Source organism: Bombina bombina, chromosome 3, assembly GCF_027579735.1.
Source record: "Bombina bombina isolate aBomBom1 chromosome 3, aBomBom1.pri, whole genome shotgun sequence".
NCBI lineage: Eukaryota > Metazoa > Chordata > Amphibia > Anura > Bombinatoridae > Bombina > Bombina bombina.
The window spans coordinates 700,526,312-700,549,093 of record NC_069501.1 but is presented as its reverse complement, the minus strand read 5'-3'; the positions used below and the strand labels follow the sequence as shown (position 1 = coordinate 700,549,093).

The window sequence follows — 22,782 nt, the reverse complement described above, 5'->3', positions numbered from 1 at the left end:
CAGTAGAAGTAAGCTTTTTACACTTGTCAGGTTGCGCTCATTTTACAAGTTGAAAGTAAACTGTTTTTGCTCTTGTGCTAACCTGACAAGCGCAATAAGCCAAAGTTAGAATTAATTGTGTGCGCATTCAAGTAATTCCCCATAGAAGTCAATGGAGGGAAAAAAAGTGGAAGCTAACTCGACAAGCACAAACAGTCGGTTAGAATATCGTGTGAGCGTTTACGATTCTCCCGTAAAAGTCAATGGAGAAAAAAAGTGGAAAAAACACCCGATCGCATATTCTCATTTGCGCTAACCCAACATGAAAATATAAATATTTCACATTCCAATGTTCTTAAAATAAAAGATTATGTTCTATTTATTCATACATAAATATTTCTACATATATCTGATGTTTAGTTTTTATAAAATATATATCAAACTGTCTAATTTACTTCTATTATCTAATTTGCTTCATTCTCTTGATATAATTTGCTGAAAAGCATATCTAGATAGACTCAGTAGCTGCTGATTGGTGACTCCACATAGATGCCTTTTGTGATTGGCTCACCTCTATGCATTGCTATTTCTTCAACAAAGGATATCTAAAGAATGAAGCAAATTAGATAATAGAAGTAAATTGGAATGTTGTTTAAAATTGCATTCTCTATCTGAATCATGAAAGAAAAAGTTGGGTTTAATGTCTCTTTAACTATGAAGGGCTTCAATGCACTTGTATATATGTCTATATATGTGTACATAAGTATTTATGTGTTTATATGTGTATGTATGTCTGTAAATACATAAATATACATATAAATACATATATACACATATATAGACCCTTTAGACATGTATATGTATGTATCTCAATGTTAAATCACTTTGACTGCCTTTTTTTTTTCTAACACCTGAAAGCTCATAGCTTTGAGCCTTTATAACTTTTTTGTGCAATATTTTTTTTTAATATTTTTTATTAGATAGTGTTATTATGAGTGTAACTATACGTTGTAATGTATCGTTGATGTGTTTGGTGCAACTTTTATGTCTCATGAAACAGTTAACCAGAGCTCTGAAGTCGCAATTCTCATTCTACCATAAATCAGGATTGCGCTCAAGCGATTGCGTTTACTTTTAACTCATAATACCAGCGGTAAACCTGAAGAGCGCAAAAACCCTGCCATAAACCCCTTGTCACTCAGGCACAAACGTTTGCTCTCTACTTGTAATCTGGCTCTTACTGTTTAATGTCCTTATAAAACAACCCAAGGCAAAATAATGCAAGGAAAAATATATCATGTTTCATTCTTTAGTTTTCCTTTTTTCTTTCTTTTAGGAAAAGTATTGTTGCAGCAATGTTCTTATATTATATTAAAAAAATCAGTAGCTGTGTAACTTCTCCAGCAGTTTGTGGATTGCAAAATGCATCAGCAGACAGAGTACAGACAGAATCTGAAGAAGTACAAAAGACTGCTTGAGTCTAAGGTGCTCAGGCTTTTTAAAGACATAATTACATTTTCATGCACAGACTTAGTTGTTTACTCAGGTAATCATCACATCTGCATTAATGAGTCTCTAAATGGTAACAAACGGTGTATATTTGTAGTTCTCAGTATAATGCTCCCGTTTTGTTTATTTAATGAAATTATCCAGTGCTAATTAATTTACCCAACTTGCAAAATGATGACCAACATTTAAATAACTGTAAAAAAAAATCAAAATGTATTTTTTTCATTGTTTCTTGGACGATGCAATTAGTTGATTTTGGAGAAGGAGCAAATATTTTCACAGATGTGGTAAATAACTCTAATTTCCAAATGACTTTCCTTGTCAGCACCTCAACTATATATCCATATTTAGAGATGCTGTGCCTTTGCGGAGGGGACAGAATGTCTGGACCTGTGTAGCACAAATGTCACACAATAGAAACAAAAACATTCATTATCCAAAGTAAAGTATCACAGTTAGTTTTTAGTATAAAATGCATCATAAAGAGCCTTAGTGGATTGTGATGTATATGAAACACCACTGTATATCATTGCATGGGTGATTACTGGTTTAAATATGTCTCTTACAGAACAAACTCAATCTAGAAAACTGGTGATGTTTAGTTCCTCTAAGGAACTCCATGGTTGTTTATGTTACAGGCAAAGTGTGAAGCTCGGGCATTCTATAGAATACCTAGCATGTTTTGTATGAAATGAGCTGATTTCATTCTCATCTTATATACGTTACCTAGACATTTCATAGATTGCCTATGTATTCTATAGCATCCCTTGACTTTTTTTCAGCTAAGTATTTTATGAGCTTATTTCATTCTGACCTTGTATACAACCTCTCCAATGGCCCCTTGCCCTCTATCTATGATATGAACTAATAGTGCTTCCCATATTCAAACTGCTTTTTCAGTCTGTATATTGGGGGCTAATCCCATAACTGCACCTCCAGTATCACAGTGGGACTGATCATCAAACCTCTGCCACCTTTTATTTATGATATGGAACTGCTTCATCTCTAGTCCTGAGTGAGAGCTAATAACTGAAAGTGTTCCTCCCTGTAGATTTGTACTTTAGTAAACATTCATGCACAAATTGCTTGTAAAGGTGCCTTGCAACATTACCCTGGGGCTTTTATATCCCTTGCCTAGACGTCTTAGGCATCCTGTAGAATGAGTTTTTACACTTTGCCTTTAACAAATACAGATTTTGCATTCCACGTGCATAGGCATGTCCAAAATAAAATATGGATTAAATATTGTATATTGTAAACTATGACTTGATCTTCTGTTTGTATTTGCTTTATGTGTATGAACAGTAGCTTATGATTAAATTGATTGCACCATTTTAAATGCAGTACTTAGATAAACTGTTATTTTATCTGGTGCATTGCTGGTCTGGTAGACAGTTCATTTTAAGGCTTTTATATAATAACTAGACCCAACATTATTTTCACACATTGTAATTTAGTGTATTAGGGAATAATGGATTAAAACTGGATTTTATGTAAATGAATGACTGGGAGATACGGCTGAGGTGTAATGGAATTATATCACTTTGCCTGTAGGTGGCGCAAATTGGGTAACTATAACAATATACCAGGTGCCTTCTCCTTTTGCAGGAAAAAAATAAAAAGAGGCGTTCCTCAGCGGCTTGTAGTGTTCTTTGCCACACCTCTCACTGCTGCAGAAGGAGTAAAAGCAGTCTGAGCTGTCAAGTGCCACAGTGCTGGGTGTATTTGGAGATGTGTAGCTGAATCCTGACGGATCCTTCTCATACCATCTTGTGCTGCTTTGTTTTATTTGTTCAGCAGCACCAGAAGCAGCAACGTGAGTCTCTTGCACTCAGCTGCCCGGGATCAGTGGAGGTGCTCCGGGCAGCAGCTCATGATGTGTCTAGAGAGTGACGGAACTGGCACGGGGGGTAGTAGTCAGGACTGTATACCAGGAGCTGAGGATGGTGAGGTGCAGACACTCTCTGGAAGGATGAACCCGGTCACCACCTCCCTGGATGGGAAAAGTCCAGAGATGGAGATTCCTGCAAGCTTAGCTGATGTGCCCAAGAAGAACCCCAACCTTAGGAGAGCCAGGGTGGCAGCAGCTGGCATTCTGAGTGTGGGAAACGTGCTCAATTACCTGGACAGGTACACAGTAGCAGGTAAGACCTAGGGCACCGGCTGGCACTGTACTCTAGCCCATTGCAGTGTCTCATATTGCAGTGAGAAGAGCTGATGTGCTGTTAACCCTGTGGTCCTCAGCCATTTTTTCTTTTTTCTTTTCTTTGTGACACACCTGACATTTTTTAATTCATATAACATTCTTTATTCACTGCAAATGGTTATGTTACCCATTGAAAAGCCATTGTAGTAGTAATACAATACGCTACTAACAATACAAATATGGGGCACACAGGGACATATAATAGCAATATTTCACCACTTTGTTCCTTAAATAAAATCCGTTAAATATTTATTATCAAAGAACTATAATCGAGGTTGAAAAAAATAAAGCCATGGTCTGTCAATTGTGAATCTGTTTATGCTGCATTCTGTCATAGGCTATGAGCATTTTTTTACACCCCATATTGGTTTGACAGTGTGGTTGAGAATCACTGGCTTTAATTTTATCATTCATCTGTTTAGAACCATAAGCTATTTGATACCCATTAGTCGATATGTTTATGGGGAAAATGCTTCTCACACCAGCAATACAGATCTCACAAAGCAAATCTTATAGCATCTTAAAGGCAGCAGTGCTGATGCTGCTGGGAGGGTAATCCCACACTGCCCATTTGATGCAGGGGGGTGACAATCCTGGAGAGATCTGCTGATAATGGCCGGTATAATCCTTTTATCTAGTAAACAACGTAATTAGTGGCAAATAATTGCCTGTGATATTATACCTCACACATCTGTGCATTGGTGCAGGTTGCTTACAATTTATTTTAATCTCACAAACCATCATTTGAAGTTATCATTAAATCAATGAGAGTAAAGAGGAAATTAAATTAACACTGGTAAATACTGTATTTTATTATATGTATTTTGCATGTGTACAGATCCACAATTCATAAATATTTCTCATGTTCAGATATGAATGTGTTCCATAAGCTATAGCAATGATTAGTATCACATATGCATGCAGAGGGAGCAATGTTTGTGATTTGCTGATCAGCAGGACATGTCCAGAAAAGAGACAAATTGTGTCTCTATTATGGTTTATGTTTGTATTTAATTGTATTCTAATGAGCAAAGAACTGTAATATACTAGCCCATCAGCATATATCCTAACTTGCTGGAAATAATAGTGACAACTTCATATGCTGTAATCAGTGGGGGCAATAAGGTACTAAGATATTGCATTGTGTATTTGTGTTTAATCTATATTTGTTATTGCCTATAGTTAGAAACATCAAGTGAAACCAAAACCAAATTGGGTTGTTTTTTTATTAATTTTGTGAAGTGATTATCTGTGTGTCCTAGTGATTGCTAGAGGTAGAAAGTCCTTATTTCCTTATGAAATCTGATTCTTGGCACAATGCAGGGTTTAGGCAACAGACATAGCTAAGTAATGTTCTGGTAATTAAAAAAATAAAGCTTTGGCCACACTGGGTAATTTCAGCCAGACAATATTCTGATATCCAATTCTAAAAGACTTGATCTGTCAATAGATATTAACTGATTCAACTCTATTCCAACAGTTATTGTACATATGCACTCACTTACAAGACATTTTCATAAGTAGCTTGTACTTTGTTGTATACTGGTTGCAAATTGTAGCTGATGGGCCACTATGATAAATATCCACTATAGATACAACTGCCAGTTAATTTGTATCTATGATAAATATCCACTATAAACACAATTACCAGTTAATTGGTATCTAGATTTTGTTACACCTTTATAAATACAATCCAGGAATATTTTTATTTGATTTCTACTTGTTCATTATTTTAATTATAGTATATATATATTTATATATATATATAACATTCCACGGCTTTATATCTGCTTAATAAAGAGAAAGAAGAAATAAAATATAGACAATTTTTAATGAAGGACGGGTTTGTTGTTTCTTATTCATAGTATTTTGACTTTTGTATACCGATCATTTTTTTAACATAACAGTATTCTATAATATGCAACTGTAAATTATATTTTATTGTAAAGTGAAAAGAAATGAAATTTCCATCAGTAAATAAAACACACCCATACATATAACACACATCACACACATATATAACACACATAGACACACACACACTACACATACACACACAAACATTGACACTTTTAGGAGGACCTATTTAGAGTATGTTTTTAGATGTCAGAACGTATAACAATTTAAGAATCAATTACTTGGTCTTTGAGTATTTATGTGCCTGTTTCATAGGTATGTATGTATAAAATATGATACTATAAATTTATGTAAGAATTAAGGACCACACAAAATATGCATAATAAAAAGACCCATTAGGAGCCCAAATTAAAAACTTTAGTTGCCATGGCTACTTGTCTTTCAGAGTTTGTCAAGCCCTGATATATAGGTGTAATGTGTAGTGTAGAAAGGATGGTGAAGCGGACCTTTGGACCATGTTTCTTTTTAACCCCCTTATAAACTAATTTGTTTTAACATATTTTGATAATGAATCATCAATATCTATAATGGCAGAGTTACACAGTATATGTAAAGGGTCAGTAAAGGTTCAAAATCAAACAAAGATTTGAAAACACTACACTGAGTTGTTCATATGTATTGTATAAAAACTGAACAAAGCATTTTTGAAATATATATTTTAGACCCAAATGGGTCCTGTTGCATTTACCTCTGGGATTGCTATCACTCATTGTCATGCATATATGTTTTGTTTGTTAGAAGTCTGTACTGTATAATTGTCTATAGAAAGGAGTCTTGTGAATTGTAAAACATCTGTTCACTGGTATGGACTGGAAGAAGCTTTCACCATTGATCACTGCTGCTGTCACTCACCCTGCAGGGGGAGTTTAAACAGCTGGAGCATCTGTCATTATAATGGACTTTTCAGAAGGTTTGATATATCAGAGTAGTCAGAAACTAGGATTTCAGTAAAATGTGTCAAGCATAATGGGTGGCTAAATTAATTGGTTTTGAAGCACTATGAAAATATTAATAGGTACTCCCATATTTACACAAATGTGTTACTAGAAAATAAAAGCTGCAATTAAGTACAAAGTTATCCCTGATTAATTGAGACAAGAAAGGTATGACAGTATACCACACCCGAGTCACTCACATTTTAGTTTAATGCATGGAGGAGATTTAAATCGGTTGGGACACAAAATGCTGTCATATAAAACTGTGACTGAGCTTCTGCTTTGGGACTCACCAAGCTCTCTTGAGGGCTGGCAGAGGAGAATAGCTTGTTAACTTCCAGCTTATGCTGAAATATTGCATTTGGGAGTTTCACAAATCTCTAGTTTTGTTTTGCTTAGATACAGTAACCTGACTCTTAGATGAAATGAACAAATATCTCCCTTTCAGAGTTTTGTTCATTCTCTAGTTCATAATAAACTCAGCAACCAGGTTAAAGAAATTTTGCAGTGTACATGCTGTGAAAAAATGGCAGCTTCACCTTTTTAAAGGAATATTCTAGTTTAAAAAAAAATAAATAAAAAATCTCCTTTCTGTTCATCATTAAATATGTTCTGTTATTTCATTCTATTCGAATATATAGGGCAAGATTTATTACGAGGATACTTTTTTTATGAGTAGACTGCCCAATCGGTTGCAGGTTTGCTCATATGAGCCTACAACTGATATTTATGAAGCAGCAGTATAAACCAGTTTTTCATAAACGCTCTGTGACAAACTGGAGTTGGCGGATGAAAATCACCCAGGATTCATTTGACCAGGGGGATTGACAAGCCCTACTCTCACGCAATTGGTTGTGTGACGGTAGAGGGGACACTATTGCATGAGAGTTCTCTCGTGGAATGATAAATATGGGGAACACATTTGCCCCACAATTTGCGAATCCAATATTTGAATCCTGTCTGCTCGGAAATTGATAAATCTTGCCTATATATATACAGGGAGTGCAGAATTATTAGGCAAGTTGTATTTTTGAGGATTAATTTTATTATTGAACAACAACCATGTTCTCAATGAACCCAAAAAACTCATTAATATCAAAGCTGAATAGCTTTGGAAGTAGTTTTTAGTTTGTTTTTAGTTATAGCTATTTTAGTGGGGGTATATCTGTGTGTGCAGGTGACTATTACTGTGCATAATTATTAGGCAACTTAACAAAAAACAAATATATACCCATTTCAATTATTTATTTTTACCAGTGAAACCAATATAACATCTCAACATTCACAAATATACATTTCTGACATTAAAAAACAAAACAAAAACAAATCAGTGACCAATATAGCCACCTTTCTTTGCAAGGACACTCAAAAGCCTGCCATCCATGGATTCTGTCAGTGTTTTGATCTGTTCATCATCAATATTGCGTGCAGCAGCAACCACAGCCTCCCAGACACTGTTCAGAGAGGTGTACTATTTTCCCTCCTTGTAAATCTCACATTTGATGATGGACCACAGGTTCTCAATGGGGTTCAGATCAGGTGAACAAGGAGGCCATGTCATTAGATTTTCTTCTTTTATACCCTTTCTTGCCAGCCACGCTGTGGAGTACTTGGACGCGTGTGATGGAGCATTGTCCTTCATGAAAATCATGTTTTTCTTGAAGGATGCAGACTTCTTCCTGTACCACTGCTTGAAGAAGGTGTCTTCCAGAAACTGGCAGTAGGACTGGGAGTTGAGCTTGACTCCATCCTCAACCCGAAAAGGCCCCACAAGCTCATCTTTGATGATACCAGCCCAAACCAGTACTCCACCTCCACCTTGCTGGTGTCTGAGTCGGACTGGAGCTCTCTGCCCTTTACCAATCCAGCCACGGGCCCATCCATCTGGCCCATCAAGACTCACTCTCATTTCATCAGTCCATAAAACCTTAGAAAAATCAGTCTTGAGATATTTCTTGGCTCAGTCTTGACGTTTCAGCTTGTGTGTCTTGTTCAGTGGTGGTCGTCTTTCAGCCTTTCTTACCTTGGCCATGTCTCTGAGTATTGCACACCTTGTGCTTTTGAGCACTCCAGTGATGTTGCAGCTCTGAAATATGGCCAAACTGGTGGCAAGTGGCATCTTGGCAGCTGCACGCTTGACTTTTCTCAGTTCATGGGCAGTTATTTTGCGCTTTGGTTTTTCCACACGCTTCTTGCGACCCTGTTGACTATTTTGAATGAAACGCTTGATTGTTCGATGATCACGCTTCAGAAGCTTTGCAATTTTAAGAGTGCTGCATCCCTCTGCAAGATATCTCACTATTTTTGACTTTTCTGAGCCTGTCAAGTCCTTCTTTTGACCCATTTTGCCAAAGGAAAGGAAGTAGCCTAATAATTATGCACACCTGATATAGGGTGTTGATGTCATTAGACCACACCCCTTCTCATTACAGAGATGCACATCACCTAATATGCTTAATTGGTAGTAGGCTTTCGAGCCTATACAGCTTGGAGTAAGACAACATGCATAAAGAGGATGATGTGGTCAAAATACTCATTTGCCTAATAATTCTGCACTCCCTGTATATATATATATATATATATATATATATATATATATATATATATATATATATATAAACAATGTACTTCCATGATACTCCAGATTAGAATATGGCCCATGATTTGATCATACAGAGCTTCCAATTGTTCAGTTGGCTCACTGGCCATACCCTCATCTGTGGCGTGTGCTTCGTGCATACCTTTGACTATGTGTTTATTATTAGGGAGAATGGAATAGAGCTCAAGGTCTCAGTCTTGTAGTTAAAAATGCAAAGTTTACATTGTAAATACATTTTCAGATTGATCACATGGAGAGATTATTATCAATAATATTTGTAAATTATAGCAAGTGCCATAAACCAAATGTTTTGCACAATTCTAGAGTTATTCTCCATTTTCCTTTATGTCTCTCTTCTATTAGCAGAGAACTCTAAGCCAAGGAGCATCAGCATGATTCATGGAATACTGCAAGTTTCCCAAACTATATGTCTGGAGGGGTACGTTCTATGAAACAAGCAAAACGAGTGGTGTATTTAACAGAAACTAGCACATAGGTTGTACAGGGATCTAAGTAAACTAGGTAAATGAGCTTGATATTTGGCTAGTTATTTTGTTTAGGGGACCACGTGGATGTGCACAGTCAAGAGTTGCCTTGCAGTGCTATTTATGTCCCACACTATGTCATAGGGTCCTACTACACACGAGCCAACCTCAATACACACTCATACTCTGTTCATATGGATTGTATTATGTCTGGTTGATCAGGATCCTTTTGACCTTAGGGGGATCTAGGGGATAACAAATACTTTTTCTTTTTTTTACTAATTTTAGTAAACAAATATACTGTTTCATACTTTTAACTTGTGAGTCATGCCCCTTTATTTATAGATCCATTCAAAATGAATGTATTAAATTAATAAACACCCTTATCAACCCCTTTCAATTGTCAGAGAGATGTTCATTCCACTAACAATTCTCAAATTAGCACAGAGATTAAAAAACTGGAACTCCTTCACTGGGACCTGAGTAATATAATTTGCCAATTATTGCTGTCATTGACACACTCAAAATAGTATGTGTCCCAGTTTTTGTTCTAAGTCTAACACTTCAGTTTCTCAATGTGCTCTTTTACTTACAAAGTAATACCAATTAACCTGAAGATTTCTCCTAATAGAACACTCTTATTCCGTTGTAATACCAATTAACCTGAAGATTTCTCCTAATAGAACACTCTTATTCCGTGCTGTCACTCTCCATTTTCACAATATTATCACTGAGTTATCGCTTTCTGCAGCTGCATGCTAAGGGTGTAACTGCTTTTCTACTCATATAGATACATATAGATAAACAAAAGGATATGTTAATATGTCATAGTTTGCTATTACATCTCTTTACTGAAATAGTTTTCTTTTTCAGCATAATATTAACAGACTCCTATGCATCTTTAGAGTTCAGCAATATGTGTGTGATAAAATATTTATAAGGTATTAGTAATTTATCATTTACTTCTAATTTTGCTTTGAGGTTGGACAAATACCCATCTAAACTGCATAGTTACAACTAGTACTTTCATACCAAGACCCTGCTGTGATTCTTTTGAAGTTAAACAAAATGCTTATGGGATTTACAGCTGAATAGAATGTCATTTTATATTTATCTAGTATAAAATTAGAAAAAATGAAAGCAATATGCTGAAGCAATAGTGTAACTTGCTCACATATCTCAAGCAGAGACTGTGCTTTAAATAGTCATATTTAATAGGATTATCAAGCTCAGCTATAGAATAAAACTCAATTTTCCAGTGTTAAACTGTTCACCAAATACTCTGCTTGTTAGTGCTAATTTTAAAGGGATATTTAAATCAATAACAAGACTCCACCTGTCTACATGAGAGTATAGTCTTGTTGTTGCCTGAAATATCCCTTTAAAATTGTCACTCACAAAAGGCAATTTCTGTAATCTGTAATTTCTTTAAAGGTACAGTAAACACCTTGTAATTACAAGACTATTCTGTTATGCTGCTATAGAATAACATATCAGCCACATCATTAAATGGTCATTGTACACTAGATTTTTTTTTTTGTATAAATGTTTTGTAGATGATCCATTTATATAGCCCATCTGGGAGTGTTTTTGTAACAATGTATAGCTTTGCTTATTTTTAATAACATTGTTCTGATTTTCAGACTCCTAACCAAGCCCAAATTATCAAATGTATACTGAAGTATACAGATTTCTGCTTCTTCCTGTTTGTTTAATGGGTCTTTTCATATGCAGGGGAAGGGAGGAGTGTCTTCTTTTCCTGCTTTCTAAGCCCCTTTCAGTGGTTGTCCCAGCCTAATCTCATCAACAGTGTTAATCCTTAGCAGCTCAGGGATCATCTATAACAAAACCTTTGCTTTTATTTAAAACTGGCTAAAAATACACTGATGTATATTTTAGTTTTGACTACCATGTCGATTTATCTGATTTATAATCTAACACTAATCATAGGTGCAAAATGATTACTGGCTGATAGTTCCAAGTGTTCTGTTTGTGGATAGGGACAACCCCTACAACAGAAATACTTTTTTTTTTTTTTTTTTAAAAACACAGGAATAACTGTTTTTCCAACAGCACCAGAAATGCCAAAATTAACACATTTTAAAATGCCATCTTTTTAGATGCAACCATAAAATAAATGACAATGCAAATATACTGTAATGTTCATTGTCCTTAGCTTGTTTTTGTCTCTTTCCAAGGAAACATGCTAATAATCTTTATTTTTTGAGGCATTCATATTCAGGTTTACTTTGGGCCTCATTACAAATATCCTAATTATACCCCTAGGGAATCCCCATATGAATGCATTTAAAATAAGGATTGCTGTGCATTTAGAAGATTATAAAAATATATATGACAAAAAACAGGCCTATAAACACCATGTTGCAAGGATGATTCAAAGTTGCAAAAAGACCCATGGGTAAAATCAGTGACCACTCCCACAAATCCTGCACTCTGCTTGCTTTAAACTTGTCATATATATTTTATCACAACTCAGCAGTTTGTAATCCTTTTCCTGTCAAGAAAGAGCATGATTAACCATTTCCTACCCAGAAGAGCAGCAATTCACTCATATATGCTCCCCACATACAAATGAGAAGGTTGAACACTGCGGAGCTGTGTCTTATTTCCCTGTAGGCATTAGGTTACTCCTGCTTGGGGGTCAGGTGATCAATCATGATATTATCAATGATAACACATCACGTCTGGGGCAGTTTTACACAGGGGTAGCACAAGAAGCAAAATAACTGAGTGCAGCTCTGCATGAAGTTACAGGTGTAATTCCAGAGTGACACAGGCCATAGAGATAGGCCTTGGTGATTACCATAGGGCTTCTAGTGCATACATACAGTACAAAGATGACACTGACTTTAGCATACATCTCCCCTACACACACAAAAACTAAACTTTTGTAAGATAAGTCAAAACTGACATGCTATTCTGTGGAACATTTTTATGTCTTTTATTTTATAATACTTCTTAGTTTTAGTGAAAAATGTCCAAAATACATTGAAAGCAGAAAAGTGTGTGCACAATGAACAGTTTTTAGCTTTTTCCAAACATAATGTATTTTTCTCTTGACCAGTTTTGCATGCTCTACCTTTATACCAAATACCTCCAAGTAGCATAGGAACTGGACAGGTTTATCTTACTGCACACAAAGTTTCTGTCTTTATGAATGTGTAGCTCAAATTACAGTAGGAATCATATCCAGCAACTATGTGTGAAGAGAAGTTTAGAAATTGACATTTTCTCCCTACACATGGGGCCTCTTTCACAAATAGACGCATATTTAGAAATGGGTGTGAGCTACACTTAAATAGTCAATATTTAAATTGGTGCAATTGCTTAAAAAACAGTGCACCAATCATTTGGTATTTTTGTGCAAATTTTGGCAAGTGAGGCATATATTTAAAGATATCTCTATTTGGGATATGTAGATTTTGCTACATTTTAAATATCTGTATTTGAAGATATAGGTGGAAGTGGTCACAAAGGGATTACAGTCTAGTTAGCAGAGATGCAAATAAACTGGCTCAATTGCAATCCTTTGAGAAATTTATCTAATAATTTTCAATTGAAAATCACTATTAAAATCTGTGAGGATTTTTGTAGATAAATCTTTTCATCACTTTTTATAAAAGGCTATGATCAACCTATATGTTGCCCAATCCTTAGCCCAATACTGGTGCCTACCACACTTTCTGAAGCTTCCTATTGAAACAACAATGCCTAAATGGCATGGGTACTTTAGTATATTCAACATGAAACCAAAGTCTGAACGCCATAGAAATGAAAGTCTTCCTTAGTAGTAGCTGGGAAACCAGTGTATCAGAAGTCTCATGTGTGCTAATGCACTTCCTCATTACACTACAGAATAGCACAAGCCTGGGAAGGAACAGAAGGCCCCTCCCTACCTTAGTGAATATAGGTCTGCATATCATAGCACTTAAATTGGAAAGCGTTAATGATAAACACTGTGTTTTATGTCTAGATTGTCTATTCTTTGGAGTAGGACAGACATTGACTAGTAGCAATATATCTTGTTATGTATAGAAAACGTATATTGTTGTATTGCTGTGCTCAAGAGCCATGGTGTTTTCTACCCATTTGTTCACATATTCACTGCTAAAAAATATGGAGGTGCATTACAAATAAATCGTTATAATTAATGGCTTTGCACAAAATAATTACACTGTTAGCCATCATTTGTAAGGTAGTACAGTGCTCACAATTAAAGGGATATGAAACCCAAATATTTTCTTTCAAGGTTTAGATAGAGCAAACCATTTTAAGCAATTTTCTAATTTACTCCTATTAACAAATTTTCTTCATTCTCTTGGTATCTTTATTTGAAAAAGAAGGAATGTACACTTAGGAGCCGGCCCATTTTTGGTTCAGCCCTCTGGGTAGCACTTGCAGATTGGTGGCTACATTTCATGCTCTATCTAAATAATGATAGAACAAATGTGGGATTCATATCCCTTTAAATATTATTGTTCTCTAGAAGTAGATAGATAGATATACATAAGACAGATGATAAAATGCGCATATGAATGTGTATTTGTTTTAACAAGACATTTCCATGCCTGCTATGTGTCATTTAGTTGCTCTATTAAACTTCATCAGGATTCAGGCAATGAGAAGCCTAATTCCTAAGCCCCTCTACTTCCTATCCTGCAGACAAGCCTCATGCCCTGCACTTTAAAGGCAGCTGAAGTTCCAGGACACATAATTGCTGATAATAGAATTGCTGCTGAGCTCTCACCACAGTTTTGTAAACTCAGTAATTTATGACCAAACTGCTTGCCACTGCAAATCCTTTTTATTATTGTTGTACACCTATGTGAATTGAGGAAAATTTGACTCAAAAGGACAGTAGGAATAGAGGGGGGCAAATAAAGTGCTTGAAGTGCTATTTATATACACACCAAGGCTGCTATGTCAATGTGTCAGTGTTTATATGCAATTGCCTGGAGTGTTTGACACCACAGGAGTGCTTTATTGGCTATATGCAAACAGTACAATTATAGGTGTGATTAATGCTAACTTTGAGACCTTCTTTCTAGTGCAAATATTAGAACAGAGACCTGGTAAGGAGACTCATGTGATGTTGCATTAACCACTGCTGCTACATAGCAACACCGTATTTGTATTGCAATGTTTCAACAGTAAATTCAATTTAAAAAAAAAATTCATTAGGAAGTCATTGTAATGATGGGCAAATGGATACTTTTGCAAAATAAGGTAGCACTAAGACATTTCAATGGACAGTGTTTAGGGACAAACACTGGTTTTTAATGGTTAATATTTCTAATAAAAAATAAGACAAAGAAAACGTATGTTTTTAATATGTTACATACATTTCTCATTAGCATGCACCATTATTGCTGGTGTAAATCATAACATATCTGTTCAGAATCTGGGTCTGTGTATTGCCAGAACACTGTCTCATATGAAGACTGTTTAACACAATAGGATATATTGCATTGTTAACCAACAGAAAGATCCAACATACTGATCCTTCCAAAAACACTTCATAATGCAGTTTAAGTCATTTATCCTTATTCCTTTCAGCTGTAGAGCAAGCCGAGTCTGCACATCTGGGGCTTGCTAAGAATGCAGCAATATGTTGCAATATGGATGTCTGGCTTGTTCCAGTGATCATATGGTCAAATAACTGAAACAAATTGAGTTCAGTTTAAGGATAAAAAGTGATGTCTTTGATATAGGAAAAGAGCCATTATATTATAGCCTTTGTTTATAATAGTCAATACCACTTTTCTCTGTACTTAGCCAAACAGTGCACATCATATTACTCACTGGTTTCCCACAGTCCTTATACAAGATTTAAGTTATAACAACTGAGAAAGCAAGGAAGAAAATGTTTTACAGATTACAATATATTTCTTTGGCATACTGTATTAGCTTAATATGTTTTTAATATATATTTTTTATTAAAAGTAAATTAAATTAAATAAATGATAATATGCTTGTGTCATAAAATATTTGATTCTTTTTTCATTTAACATGTCTAAAATATGATTTGTACATTAAAAAAACATATGTGTTTATAAGAATTATTTGTTTCATGCTTGTAGGTGTGTTTCTATCTACCATACCAATAGATCCTTGTGAGTTGTAATTATTAGCTTTCATATAACCTTTTTTTATAAAAACAAAAAAATAGAAATATATAATTTCATGATACTTCATTGATGTTCTTTTATTTGTACATAATAGAAGTTAACTTAATTTAATATGCCCCCCCCCCCCCCCGCTTTTGAGGATGCCTATGCCAGAAAATCCTGTATATATGCTCCTTATATAATACCCATGGAAGTGTTTCTAGCTAATTGTATGATGGATCCTTATAATAATGTTATCTTTATGGCACACCTGAACTAATACCCTCTAGCTGTGAAAACTGTCAAATGCATTCAGATAAGAGGCGGGCTTCAACATCTTAAAAATTAGCATATGAGCCTACCTAGGCTTAGCTTTCAACTAAGAATACCAAAGAACAAAGCAATTTTGATGATAAAAGTAATTTGGAAAATTGTTTAAAATCATGAAAGTTTAATTTTGTCTAGACTGTCCATTTAATGCAGAAGTGTAAAACAGAGGTTTGGGTTATTCCAATGGAGACCTCTGTCCTAGTGAAACCTTTTATTTAGAAAAAAGTTAAACAGACACACTCCTTTAGAAATAATGTATGTGAATACATTATTAAAACTGCATTATGTTGGTTGTTGTTTTTCCAGTAAACATCCAGCAGTATTAGTGTGCTAAGGCCTATTCTGCATTAATATATTAATATGTTATACTTTCTAATTTTTTGCTTTTACAAATAGATAGTGGGTCATGACAGTGCTATACATAAATTACCTGGGGCTTTAAGGGACATCACACTCACTATTAAATTACCTGTAATAAGGTTTATTTAAAGGGACATGGCACCCACATTTTTTTCATTCATGATTTAGAAAGAGCATGCATTTTTAAACAACTTTCTAATTTACTTCTATTATCTAATTTGTTTTATTCTCTTGATATTCTTTGCTGAAAAAGCATATCTAGATAGGCTCAGTAGCTGCTGATTGGTTCCTGCACATAGAAGCATGGGGTGATTGGCTCAGCCATGTGCATTGCTTTTTCTTCAACTAAGAATATCTAAAAAATTAAGCAAAATAAATAATAGAAGTAAATTGTAATGTTGTTTAAATTTTTATTCTCTATCTAAATAATGAAAGAAAATTTTAGGGTTTAGTGTCCCTTTAAGTGTAGAAAGAAAAATGTAGTGTATGTTCTATCAGTAACCTGCAATTTTTCCTCTCTCAGATGGGCTGGAGACACAGTATGCTTGATTATTCTGTGCTGCTTATGTAAACCTGCTTAGATCAGTGCAGGATCTCATTTGTTTCATCTAGACTCTGATTGGCCAGATGAACATTTATTTTTAAGAATTGTATACCACTGTTAAAAAACCTTGCAAATGTTTTAGATTTTTTTTATATATTTTTGAATTTTTGTTTTGAAACACAGTGCTGAATTACTTACTTGTGCATATATAGATATGTATAGTTGGAAACCTGACTTTATTGCCCCTTTAAGAAGAAGTCACCCATTGTCACTATTGATGGTTACTGAATAACCCTTTTTAACCACCAGAGACTTTTATAATGATGAAAAGTTTCACTCTTGTGTTTGCAGCTGTCATGTTCAGAGCCCTATCAATTGCCATATATAGTATACAGCAATGCTTAGTGTACTTATAAAATGAGTATTGTTGGAGAAAAAGATAAAAAAAAACAAAAAAAAACATGGCTACCATGGTAACATCATTTGAAAAATACACTGAACCCTCTATCAAAAGATAAGTTATGCTCAGTGTACTTTAAAAGAGCTGTTTCCATTCATTATGTTTCATAGTTGTACAGAAATAAAGATAGTTCCACTGCCCTTGAAAGCGAAGTATTTAATGTTTAGAAGTGGGAGGATGTCAGCCCTTTCTCCCCAGGAACTTCTTTCTTTAAGTAAAAGCATATGCTATATCAATTTAAAGGGAAACTATCATAAAATAATATTTACCGCATTAAACTCATGTAACAGTCTCACATTCAATAAAGGGAGATTCTGATACATTAATGATGAGATGTAATCTGTTAGATCATACAAATTGTGCATTACTGACCTTAGTGGGGAGAGCAAAAAATATTAGCGCTATTGTACATTAATATCACTCAAGCACAATTAGTAGAGGTTCTCTTTTTGTACTATTACAAGTTTTTATTGCTCAAGCGATAATCTAGGGCACACTAATATCTGCGTGTCTGATAGCACTGGTGCGCTAAATCCTTCTCATAATAGACTTTGATGGGGGAGCACAGTAAAACTTAAAGGAACATGAAGCCCAATTTTTCTCTTTCATGATTCAGACAGAGCATGTGATTTTAAAAAAACTTTCCAATATACTCCTATTATCTAATTTGATTTGTTCTCTTGATATCCTTTGTTCAAGAGGATGTCTAGGTAGGCACAGAAGCTGCTGATTGGTGGCTGCACATATATGCCTCATGCTATTGGCTCACCCAATACATTCAGCTAGCTCCCAGTAGTGCATTGCTGCTTCTTCAGCAAAAAATTCCAAGAGAATGAATTAGATAATAGAAGTAAATTAGATTTTGTATCTGAATCATAAAATATATATTTTTTTATTTCATATCCCTTTAAATCGGCACATATAATGTGAGTGCAAGGAGCGCCATCCATCAAAAGTATATGGCGAGCTAAAAATGTTTTGGCTGCAGTAAGATGCTTTGGCTAAAATATGTAATATCTTGTGCGTTATTCTTTGCGCAAGGTCAAACAAAAGATAATGCACCCTGTGCTACTGATTGTAATCTTGCTCTAGGACTTTAACACCTAACAAAGAGATTATTTAGGTAAAGAAATCTGCCAGTGAATGGTGGCTATATGCTAGTGAGGTTCCTGATTGACCAACTATCCATTATCTACTTGGGAGCAGCAATGCCTGGGATTCCTGTATAGTATTTTACCCTTTTTCCGTGGGTTAAACACATAGTAAGTTAGGTGCAGATCTCTTAACCCCTTAACGACTGAGGACGTGCAGGGTACGTCCTCAGAAAAAAGGCAGTTAATGCCTGAGAACGTACCCTGCACGTCCTCAGTGTGGAAAGCAGCTGGAAGCGATCCTGCTCGCTTCCAGCTGCTTTCCGGTTATTGCAGTGATGCCTCGATATGGAGGCATCCTGCAATAACCCTGCATGGCCATCCGATGCAGAGAGAGCCACTCTGTGGCCCTCTCTGCACCGGACATCGGTGGCCGGTAACGTTGGTGGGTGGGAGCTGACTTGGGAGGCGGGTGGGCGGCCATCGATGGGCCGTATAAGGTGGAGGGGGGCGGGATCGGGGCCGGAGCTGACGGGGGCGCGCACGGGCGCGCGCGCGTGCACAGAGGGTGGCGGGCGGGCGCGTGCACGGGGCGGGAGCGGGTGGGAACCGCTATACTACAGAAAATTAGATTGTAACTGTGGGGGAAAAGGGACAAATTAAAAAACAAATAAGCTTCAGTAAAAGGGATCTTGGAGGGGTGGGGGGTTGTTCTTGGGTGTGGGGGGAGCTACACTACAGAAAAAGGGATTTTTCTTTAAAAAAAAGCACATTTTTGTTCTAAACTGGGTACTGGCAGACAGCTGCCAGTACCCAAGATGGCGCCCATTAAGGCAGAGGGGGAGGGTTAGAGAGCTGTTTGGTGGGGGATCTGTGAGGTTGGGGGCTAAGGGGGGATCCTACACAGCAGCATATGTAAAGATGGCGGGGACAATTGTGGGGTGGGGGAGGGAAGAGAGCTATTTGGGAGGCATCAGGGGGTCTGATGTTTCAGGTGGGAGGCTGAGCTCTACACTAAAGCTAAAATTAACCCTGCAAGTTCCCTACAAGCTACATAATTAACCCCTTCACTGCTAGACATAATACACGCGTGATGCGCAGCAGCATTTAGCGGCCTTCTAATTACCAAAAAGCATCGCCAAAGCCATATATGTCTGCTATTTCTGAACAAAGGGGATCCCAGAGAAACATTTACAACCATTTGTGCCATAATTGCATAAGCTGTTTGTAAATGATTTCAGTGAGAAACCTAAAATTGTGAAAAAGTTAACGTTTTTTTTTTATTTGATTGCATTTGGCGGTGAAATGGTGGCATGAAATATACCAAAATGGGCCTAGATCAATAGTTGTCTACTACACTACACTAAAGCTAAAATTACCCCAAAATGCTCCCTACATGCTCCCTAATTAACCCCTTCATTGCTGGGCATAATACACGTGTGGTGCGCAGTGGCATTTAGCGGCCTTCTAATTACCAAAAAGCAATGCTAAAGCCATATATGTCTGCTATTTCTGAACAAAGGGGATCCCAGAGAAGAATTTACAACCATTTATGCCATAATTGCACAAGCGGTTTGCAAATAATTTCAGTGAGAAACCAAAAGTTTGTAAAAAATTTGTAAAAAAGTGAACAATTTTTTGTATTTGATCGCGTTTGGCGGTAAAATGGTGGCATGAAATATACCAAAATGGGCCTAGATCAATACTTTGGGTTGTCTACTAAAAAAAAATATATACATGTCAATGGATATTCAGGGATTCCTGAAAGATATCAGTGTTCTAATGTAACTAGCACTAATTTTGAAAAAAAATGGTTTGGAAATAGCAAAGTGCTACTTGTATTTATGGCCCTATAAGTTACAAAAAAAGCAAAGAACATGTAAACATTTGGTATTTCTAAACTCAGGATAAAATTTAGAAACTATTTAGCATGGGTGTTTTTTGGTGGTTGTAGATATGTAACAGATTTTGGGGGTCAAAGTTAGAAAAAATTTGTTTTTTTCGATTTTTTCCTCATATTTTATATTTTTTTTTATAGTAAATGATAAGATATGATGAAAATAATGGTATCTTTAGAAAGTCCATTTAATGGCGAGAAAAACGGTATATAATATGTGTGGGTACAGTAAATGAGTAAGAGGAAAATTACAGCTAAACACAAACACCGCAGAAATGTAAAAATAGCCTTGGTCCCAAACGGACAGAAAATGGAAAAGTGCTGTGGTCATTAAGGGGTTAAACATCTTGGATATTTAAGAATTGTCCAGCCAGGGCAAAAGTCCCGTTTTTATTGACTACCCCAGCTCTTCGCAGGACACATCCTGACTCCAACCCTGGCCTGCCCATAGCGCACCCTGCTCCACCTAGGACACGCCCACAGCCTAGGTCCTCCATATTGCTGCCTCACTCACAAAATGCCAGTGTCTGGGAGCATTTCAATACTTTATTTGTTATTTTACATTTCTCTAGCTGTGATCATCACTCAGCAAGCAGCATTCTTTGGCATCACATATTTATTTGAAAGCTATAGTTTTCATTATAAAATTCAGTGTTTGCCAATCTCTGACTCTCACTAAGCAAGGGACATTTTTTGGCATCAAATCATTCTGTAATATGGAATACATAATGATCTCTCTTTCTACTATGGGAAAGGAATGAAATAATCTACAAACATATTTTATAGTTGAATTACTATTTAAACCATGCGTCATTTAGTGTTTTAGATTGTAAACCTCTTTTGCACTGGTATGCGGCTAATCTCTGTTCTTGGTGAACAAGGCAACTCTCCATCCATAAGTAACAATATTAATTTGCACTAAATATGGGCTATACATTTATCATTTATTCCACAGGTCAATACAGCAATCTGTGTGTTAAAGGACCAGTAAATACATTAGAATAAAAAAATTAGCATATCCTAAAAAAAATACACACTAAATAAAAATAGCACTTAGCAATAGATTTCTTTTTCTGTCAAATTTAAAGATTTAATTTGCTGATCCTGTCTATCATGTAACAGTCATCAGCCAATCACAGACTCATATTATATATATTGTCTATGAATAAGGCTGAACAAGAGCTGAAACGCGTAAGACAGATGCCTGCCTGCAGTTCTTACTAACCTTTTCATTGCCTGCCTTTTGCTTTTAATACTGTCACTTTACATCAAATAAATGGAGTTGCTTTGAGCCTTTCCTGCCTTTCGTTTTTCTTTGGACTATATATATATATATATATATATATATATATATATATATATATATATATATATATATATATATATATAAAATATATATATATATATATATATATATATATACACTGTGAACGCTTGCACATGTTCATTAGTAGCTGGTGCCTCAGAAAGTGTGCATATACAAAAAACTGTACACAATTTGATAATGTTAGTTAAAACTTCATGTTCTATCTGAATCATGAAAGTTTAATTTTGACTTTAGTGTCCCTTTAATACTATTTAATTAACCAACTGCTCTGCATTCTTATTGAATAATGGCATTGTATGTAAATCAGCAGAAATGACAACACCCATTGATGACAAATCTTATGAATGATATTTATAGTTTATAATTGAATTAGATTTTTATATATAGAGGAACATTTTGTCGGGAGGAATTCCTGTCTTCATTTTTAGAATTCCCCGGCATACTGTTCTGCCACAATTTAGGTTGTTCATATTTTTTTTCCCCAGAATGTGGCAACCACATGTCTAAATCAGGTATAAGCAAATGTTGCTAAGGTAAATTCTCAAGTAACTTTATGATGGGCTTCATGCTATTTATTCTTGATTTATCTGGGTACCAACATCTGTGAAGTAAAACACGGATGTAAAATGTGTGGATCTTTTTTTTTTGGGGGGGGGGGTCGCTACAAAATAAAGTTTAAGAATAAAATCCTATTTGTATATTGCATTAGTTAAATAGTTTTTTTTAGTATGTCACATTCTAGATAAAGGGGGATCTTATCTTTTAATTGTAATTATTTATATTTTTTATGAAATTTAGCAGCACCCAAGATAACATGGGTATGTAAAATAAACAGGGAAAGTAAGAACAAGGGGAAAAAGTACATCATTGGTACCTTTTTTAAGATATTATATTAAGTAAATTGTGAAAGTTTTTATGAACCAGCATTCGTAGGTAAATAGGTTGCATTCGATAAGCTTCCAAGATCCCAAATATCCCTTTTAGAAGTCTTTAAAACTTTTAGAATGCAAAAAAA

General features: G+C 35.5%; 1 protein-coding gene across 2 annotated transcripts in view; it reads left to right on the top strand.

Moving 5' to 3' along the window:
• The first annotated feature begins 3,186 nt into the window (after positions 1 to 3,186).
• SPNS2 (SPNS lysolipid transporter 2, sphingosine-1-phosphate) overlaps positions 3,187 to 22,782 on the top strand; it is a 154,630-nt gene continuing 135,034 nt past the window's right edge. For both annotated transcript variants that reach the window (XM_053707497.1, XM_053707496.1), the window contains exon 1: positions 3,187 to 3,632. In XM_053707497.1, the coding sequence (XP_053563472.1) occupies positions 3,362 to 3,632 (271 nt within the window). In that variant the 5' untranslated portion in view covers positions 3,187 to 3,361. The remainder of the gene's footprint in view (positions 3,633 to 22,782) is intronic.